Below are 8,369 nucleotides of genomic sequence, written 5' to 3' on the forward strand. Positions count from 1 at the left end.
TTCCACAAAATCGGAAGTCGATGCATTTGCACTGCACTGATTGCCAGAAAACCAGAAATGGAAAAACAGAAAATCTATGTACATGTACGCTGACAATTTCAAGCTGGAGATGAAAAGTTAGGTCTGCAGGCTAAATTAAGACATGTTTTCTACATTATATCAGTCGGTAAGTTATCAAAGATTTGGTACCAATATTACAGCTTCTGTTGTCTTCACAGCATGATGAGCATGCACCACAGCTCAGCCTGGGCGGGACTATGTAGGAGTATTTTGACAAAACATCATGACACTCAAGCTTTAAGCTTATTTAATAGCTCGAGATATCTAAAATACAGGTTTGCATTTACTATAATGTTTTCCAAGGTTCCTTTGACAGCGGTAACCATTGCGTATACATGCGCGACATCAAGCATGTGCATTGGACCTTGTGCAAAATAATATGCGCTGGACGGGTAGCATTAGCCATTGACCGGGCCATTACGCTTAATTTGAAAAGGAAATCTGAATAACAGTAGTAATAAAAGGTTTATTCAGATTTCCTTTTACCATGTTTACAAATTAAGCGTAGGCCTACTGCTAGCAGTCCAGCGCGTATTATTTGCACAAGGTCCAATGCACATGCTAAAATGATGCTTGACGTCGCGCACGTATATTCATACACGATGGTTAAGCTGTCAAAGGAAATCTGAATAAAACTTTATCTAACATTTCAGCTGGGGCGTCATAGGTAGAAAACCATTGACGGACAATATAAATGCGTGATCTGTTCATGACTTCAGGCCATCAATTCTATAAATCACACCATGTCCATTGAACTTGAAGTGAGATAGAATTGAATAGCTGTGTGTACGTCACAACAGAAACACTTGTAATAGAAATTAGCATCTCATGAATGCACAACCAATCTTTAGGTAACCTAGGCAAACCTTAGTTAACACATTTACTAGTCAGCGAATTCGCCGAGACCGGGGCCCCAACACAATGCATATTTACATAGAAATTTGAATTTTTTTTCGAGAATAGGTGGGTGAAGGAAACCTACATAAATATGTTTTCTATACTTCACTTGACCCAAATATATGATTTTTATGGTGATAATCAAGTTATTACATGGAATTTTAGAGGATTTTGATAGCAGTTCCATTAAAAAAAGCTGCCATCGCCATGAGACTAAGATCTAGAAACACCCCGTAATGCTGTTTTGGGGAATTTTGCTAGCAGAATCTTTTTGATGAAAGTCAATCTTTGACAAGATGTAACTTTGCTACGGAAAGTGCTATGACAAAAAGGTTTTCAGTGTTGGCTTTCTTTACTCAAGGGCTTTAATTTAATATATAAAATGATGCAGTTTGATGGCAAATTTGAATTCACCTGGGATACCTAAAGACTGGCCCACATTTAGACATACCGGTAATGAGCTCGTAGCTAGCATACATGTGTATGGCTTGCAGCCTTAATACTGTAAAATAATACTTTTACAATTACCATAATGTTTTGCAGATTTCTTAAGCGTTAGTTCTCGCGGAACTTCTCGCCTGTATGCACACAAAGTCAAGCGTGGCCCAGCCTAGATTCAATTTGGTCATGTGCGGATTTAAAGGAGGGCGCAGCCGGCCCGTGCCCTACCCCCCTTTTGGCAGATCCAAAAAAATAAAAGAAAAAGAAAAGAAAGAATTTGGGAAGGGGGAGAGAATTTAAGAGGAAAAGAAAAGAAAGGGAAAAAAGAAAACGGAACAACGTAAAAAGAAAGAAAGAAAGAAAATCTTCGGGCCTATAATAAATCTGTAGTGAGTATCGTACGCCGGGATGGCACTCTCAATCAACCTAGAAATAATTTGCCAGTATCAGCCTACCCCGAATTGCCCATAGATTAGGGCCTATAAAGCGTCGGCGCATAAGATATCTGTGGAATTGCTTGATTAGGCTGCCCTCACCGGTGTTGTAAACTCTTAACCAATAGCAAGCCATTGCTCGGCGCCTAGGCGAAGTCAGGTTTCACTCATTTTTTACACTGCTTTTGCACCATCTTGCTCAGGGCTGTCAACTCTCACGCATTGGCCGTGAGTCTCACGCATTGGGTCACTTTCTCACGGTCTCACGCCAAGGTAGTATAATCTCACGCCTAGGTAGTAAATCTCGCAAGAAGCTGGAAAATGAGTAAAATCTCACGCATCGCCATAAATAATTTGTTGCTTGTTTTGATTTCAGTGTTATTAAAACAAAAATGGGCCAGACATAGTAACGAAAAATACCCCAAAATAGGCCCGTCTAAGCGTGTTAAAATGCCCAACCCCTGCCAGGGCTTCGCCCCTGGACCCCATCAGGGGCCGTTAAGCGGACCCCTTGATATTGGGTCACATTTTCAGGAGCGCCCCCCTCTCTCGAAATCCTGGATCCGCCCCTGAATTCAGCGATTGATGCAGATGTTTCATCACTTGTTTTATGAGCATGTTGGGTCTAGTTATTATTGTTATTTTTGTTTTCTTTTTCTGTAGGTGCATGTAGGGCTGCTTGAGTTTCCTGCATTATGTAGTACAGCCATCAAAAGAAGAACAGAACCTTGAAGTGTTACAATTAGATAGCTAAAGGCTCTACAATTGATCATCAAGTTATGGATTGAACTGGCATTCCTCAACAAAAGCTGTGAAAATGGATCAAAGTAAGACTCAAGAATTGGATACTCCAGAGCATGGGGTTATCAAGGAGGGCTCTGTACATGTAACTTTGGATGAAAAATCAAAGGCTTCAACAGGAGATGCACAGGGAAATAAAAACAATGGCACTGCTGTTGAGATGCAAGACGCAGCAGATGATTCAGTAGCGGAGAATCAAAAAGATGAAGAAAATGATACAGAAGAAAGTAAACAATCACATGACTTGTCAGTTGATACAGGAAAGTCACATGACTTGTCAGGTGATACAGGTGATTTGGCTTTTGATTTGAGTCGTGAATCATATGATCTAACACTAGAAAAACATGGAAGAGAAGATGCTTCGGGAACGGGTGCAATTCATGATCGGGCTCATGACCGACTTGAAGAAGAACAAATGAATACGATTCTGGATCAGGGTGAAGAAACTTATTTTGAAACTTCTGAGCAAAAAGTTGATGCAGAAGACAACATTGTTGAGAGACAAATTATGATAAATGACGCAACGGAGAAAAAAGTAAACAAAGATGTTGTTGATATCGGTAAGATTGAAGATGAAGAAGCTGATGATGAGACATGTGACACACAAGAAAATAATAATAAAAAAACAAACAAACGTAAATCCAGAAGACAAACACCAAGCAGGCATACTTTATTGTTTAGGCCTCCAGAAAAAACAAAACCTGAACTCAAAAAATCAAGAAAGGCAAAAAGTGTTGTCAATGTACGATATGTGTGTAGATATTGCAGAAAAACTTACAGTACCCCAGGCAGTGTGAAAGACCATTTATACATCCATGCAGGCAAGAAGCGTTATCAGTGTCAATTTTGTGGGGAGACATTTATGCATCGAAAAGAAAGAAACACTCATATAATTGTTGATCATGATCAGGACCAAACAGAATTGAAATATGATAGTGAGATGCAGTATCCGTCTAAAGAAACAGTTTGGCATTGCGATGAATGTGATTTGATATTTAAAACACTGAAACGCCTTCGTGATCATCTAGCCCAGGAACATCCTGATATGATATGTAACCGATTTGAAGCAAGTTTAGACAGTGCATTAGAGGATACTGGTGAAAAGGAAGTAGTTCCACCAAAGAGAACGCCAAAGAAGCAGCCAAAAGTCTTGCAACAAAAGATCAAAGTAGAACAAGAGGAAATTAAAGAAAATCCCATTTTGTGGAGATGTAATTTATGCACCAATCAAAGGCAATTTCTGAGTGCTAGGGAGCTCAGAAAGCATATGACAAGAGCACATGTGCATGCAGTTGGTGAGCAGTTGACGGCGAACTTTGGCATTCTTTCAATGGAACTAGGAAATTTGTCATTGTCTTGTGGTAAAACTCTTGATTTACTTGAGAAAATGATGACATTATGCCAAAAAGAGAGTAGTAAGGAGGGTGCGAGTACTAGAGGGTATGATGCTGATTATGGTGTGCAACTAGGAAATAGTATGGATGTAGATGAGGATGATGGTTGTCAAGATGATGATGATGATGATGATAATGATAATGATGACGATGATGAAGACTACGTAAGTGTTGCTTTCGAAAAAAGAGTCAGACCTCCAAATTTAACCACCAATCAGAAGAACAGTAATAAAAAATCAGTTCATATTGGCAAGAAAAAATACAAGGGTACTGGCATCAGATACAGGTGCTCCTATTGTAAGAAAACCTTTGGTCGTGTTAGCACACTAAGAGATCACCTGTATTTACACTCGGGTGAAAAACGATTCAAATGTCCTCACTGCGAATTGTATCTCATGAACCGTGGAGCGGTGCATCATCACGTGAAAAATGAGCACCAGGGAATGCCGTTTGATGATGCTGAATTTAGTCAGCGACAACGACCATCTCAAGAAGTTGTTTGGCAATGTGATGTTTGTGATTCGACATCTGAGAAACTTTACCAACTCAAATCGCATGTTAAGGTGGAGCACAAACGAGTGGATTGCGATGTTTTTGAGGCCAAGTTTAGAACGCAGCTGAAACGCGATATGAAACTTTTACCATTAAAATGGAGAGCTGAGGTAATGGATTCTGAATTAGTAACTAACAATGAGAACAAAGGTTACCATAGTAACGATAGGGATAAAGTTTGCGGAGATGAGTCCGGTGATTCAAATGACACTATTGATGTGTCGCTGAAAGCTATAGATGAGGTTGTCGAGAATGAGAAAACAGAGTGTGACCGGAATGCAGGGTCGTCTATTGATTTGATCGATGAAGAAAGTGAAGCATGCCTAACCAAAATGTACAAAAGGAAGGTGGGATTTAGATGTAGGTACTGTCAAAAAATATACACGACGGTAAGCTCTGTAAGAGATCATCTTTATGTGCACACAGATGAAAAACGCTACAAATGCTTGTATTGCGATATACCAATTAAAGCACGCGGTTCGTTATCAAACCACATGAGGCAGTACCATGCTGATGCACCACCAATTTTAGAAACATCGCAGAAAGAGAAACAAAAACCGGCAAAGGAAATGGTCTGGGTATGTACGTACTGCGCCAAATCATTTCCAACTTTAGCACGTGTTCGAGTTCATACTTTAGAACAGCATGGAGTATCTAGATGTAGCATATTTGAAGTCAGTTTCAGCGATGAATATGAAAATAAAGTCAGTTGGTGCGTTCCAAGTGTACCAAAGCGAGTTGCTCAAGAATTAGTGAAAAAAGTTGACGATAACAATTGGACATATAAAATGCCAGATGACTGCGACTACATCTGCAAGTATTGCGATCATATTTCGGCCCGTGTTTCAACTTTGAAAGACCACTTGTGTTCCTTGCATGCTGAGAATCCAAGCTATAAATGCTTTTATTGTGATCAATTATTCAAGAATCGTGCAATGCGAAGTAACCACTGTAGAGATATACATCCTAAAGAAGTCAGACATAAGAAGAATCTCGGAAAAGAATCGTGGCAAATCTTACCATCACAAATGTTGGTGTGGGAATGTATGGAGTGTAAACAAATGTTCAATGTAGTAAACAGACTACGCTATCATATGAAAGAAAGTCATAATTCTGCTGATTGTAAGACATTCACTGCTGGACTAAAGGAGCGTGAAGATCTGACTAGTGGTAACCTGGCTCCTAGTTTTGATTGTAAATTCTGTGGCAAGTCCTACGATTGCCCGAGTAAAGTTCAAAGACACGAAACGACGTTGCATCGGCTGAAAATCCCACGCTATCGTTGCGACATCTGCGGGAAGACGTTTCAGACAGATAAAAGTTTGTTAACGCACAAAAACAAGTTTCACGCTGATTGGGTTTCTGATGAAAAGCCTGATCCATCAGCGCTAACAGACATGCGAATCCAACATTTGTGCAAATACTGCGGTAAAGTATTTGACCGAAAGTGCACACTGACGTTTCATGAAAAAGTTCACAGTCAAGGGAGGAAATTTCATTGTAATCAATGTCCAAGACGATTCCTTAGCCAACATGTGCTCTCAAAACATCAAAAGAGAGTTCATATTAATCCACCAGCAAAACCAAAGAAAGATCATCTCTGTCAGTATTGTGGTAAGTCATTTACACAACAGAAAGTTCTTGATAGTCACGTCAATATCCACCTTGGAATCCGACCATTCCAATGCAAAGCTTGCCATCACACATTTCCAAGTCGACGGAGACTTTCCAAACACATCTGGGCAACGAAATGCAAACAAATGCTTGGTAACCGTGATAAGAAGGTATTACAGCATAAAAATGACGGACAAAACCCTAGTGGATCAAGTTCAAAGAAGCATAAGAATATATCCGCACCGACTGCATCCGCACCTGATAGGCCGGAGGGCTTGATAGAATTACCCTCTCAGCAACGGCGTGATCATGAACAAGACGATCACAGTCTGTCCCATGCAATATCAATGGCTAATAATGTAATTGATCAGTCTCCACCTGTACATGTTGACTTTAGACAGGCTTGGGCTGTCCCTGAACACCATCAGTTGGCAAGTGTGTATATGCCTGTTACACAGTGGCGCAACTAGGTAGAGTGTTATGGGTTGACCCCGATTTGGATATCACCCGAGCGGTACTCAAGTTTGGTTTTGGTAGGGTGTGCCACTGAAAATTTGAATGTAGACCCATCAATATACTAATTTTGGACCCATCAATATACCAAAAGTCAATTATTATCCAAATTGTGATACTAAATCCGTATTGTGGTAATTTGTACTGAGTAGTACTACCCGCCTGGAGATTTCACAAACTTTGACCCAGACATCATAGCTTTAACCCATTTTCAAGTTACGAGCAGTACATGTATGCACCCATAGTAACTTAATCATGGCTTTGTTCCTTTTATAGATATTTTATATCTGGCTCAAAATATGCTAAGGTGTCATATTATAGCCATATATTTTGACATCTTTTTTTTAAAATAATAATTATAGAAATGGAATATTTGCTAGTTTAGTGGCAAGTTTAGGTAGTAAAGACATAGCATACACAATTTAAGTAAAATCCTTTCACTCTAAATAATAAAAAAAAATAAAAATAGCTGTAGCTGTAAAATGCCTATTTTTACACTTTTGTTTGTAACATGCCAAGAGACGCCTTTTTTCAACAGCTTTTAATTTTTTTATGGATCCTTATAGAAATTCATGTGACCTGTTTCCCAAAATGGTGCAGTAAACCAATCAAAAAACAGAAAGAGGCATTATGAATTATAAGTTAACAGATCAAGAAAAGGATTTAAAAGTTTGCCTTATGTATGTTACTATTGTCTGTCAAACTTTTGATTGATTTTGAAGTCCCTCAGTTTTTTATAAACAAAGACTTGAAGCATAAACTAAAGGGTAAATCTATTGTAAATAACTTCATTTCTCCATATTATAATCAATTTGTAAGTGGCTGCCATCTTTTTTGAACATATAACAATTTTAAAATTTTTCTTGAAATGTCTGTCAAAATATAACATACGCAAGACGGTGCTGTAATTCCTGCTAAACTAGGGTGATACAGCTAATTATGCTACATGACATAGCATTTAGCTCCACCTAGCTTTGTGGCACTATCACTTTGTGAGGAGAAGCTTTTTGATGACACAATCCATTGTTAAGTGTTGTCTGTCAAACATTTGTATGCTAAATATAACATACATAAGATTTGTATGTGTCTGTCAAAAAATAACATACATAATTTGTTTAAAAAATTAAAATCACTTGATGTTCACATTATGATGATAGTTTAGAGTTTATAAAAGTGTTTTAAAACATGTGATTTATAAACTGCATGTGATCTTTATTAAATTTTCCATCTTGAACTACTGTTTTTGCCAAATTATTATTCTGTATGTTACATTTGACAGACATCTTGCGTATGTTATGGCTTGACAGACACACATATTTTATTTATAACAATTTATCCTCCTTATTGTAATATTTGGACACATTTTTTTCCACAATCAGTTGCTGTAGGTCCTACACCTAAATAACCACAAAATACCTTATGTAATACTTTATAAATTTTTATTTGATTGCAGAAAATCATCAAAATTGTGTCTGTCAAATATAACGTCACATAAAGGGCTAGAAAATTAAATTTGTGAAGTAAATGGTCTATAACTTATCTTTCTTTTAGTGTATTATGAACGATATATGTGCATACTATAATTTAAACCTGGTTGGAGACCAAAAGAAAAGAGCTGGAAAAATAATTGTGTGTTACACTTTTATGACACCTTAGCTTATTT

General features: G+C 38.1%; 1 protein-coding gene across 1 annotated transcript; it reads left to right on the top strand.

The window, feature by feature from the left end:
* Window positions 1–98: 98 nt before the first annotated feature.
* On the top strand, window positions 99–6,989 carry LOC140156629 (uncharacterized). The gene is made up of 2 exons (XM_072179563.1): window positions 99–166; window positions 2,496–6,989. Exon 2 carries the CDS (start codon window positions 2,650–2,652, stop codon window positions 6,661–6,663), a length of 4,014 nt encoding a protein of 1,337 aa, XP_072035664.1. The 5' UTR covers window positions 99–166; window positions 2,496–2,649; the 3' UTR covers window positions 6,664–6,989.
* The last annotated feature ends 1,380 nt before the right edge of the window (window positions 6,990–8,369 follow it).

The sequence above is a fragment of the Amphiura filiformis genome, chromosome 7, assembly GCF_039555335.1.
Source record: "Amphiura filiformis chromosome 7, Afil_fr2py, whole genome shotgun sequence".
NCBI classification, from domain to species: domain Eukaryota; kingdom Metazoa; phylum Echinodermata; class Ophiuroidea; order Amphilepidida; family Amphiuridae; genus Amphiura; species Amphiura filiformis.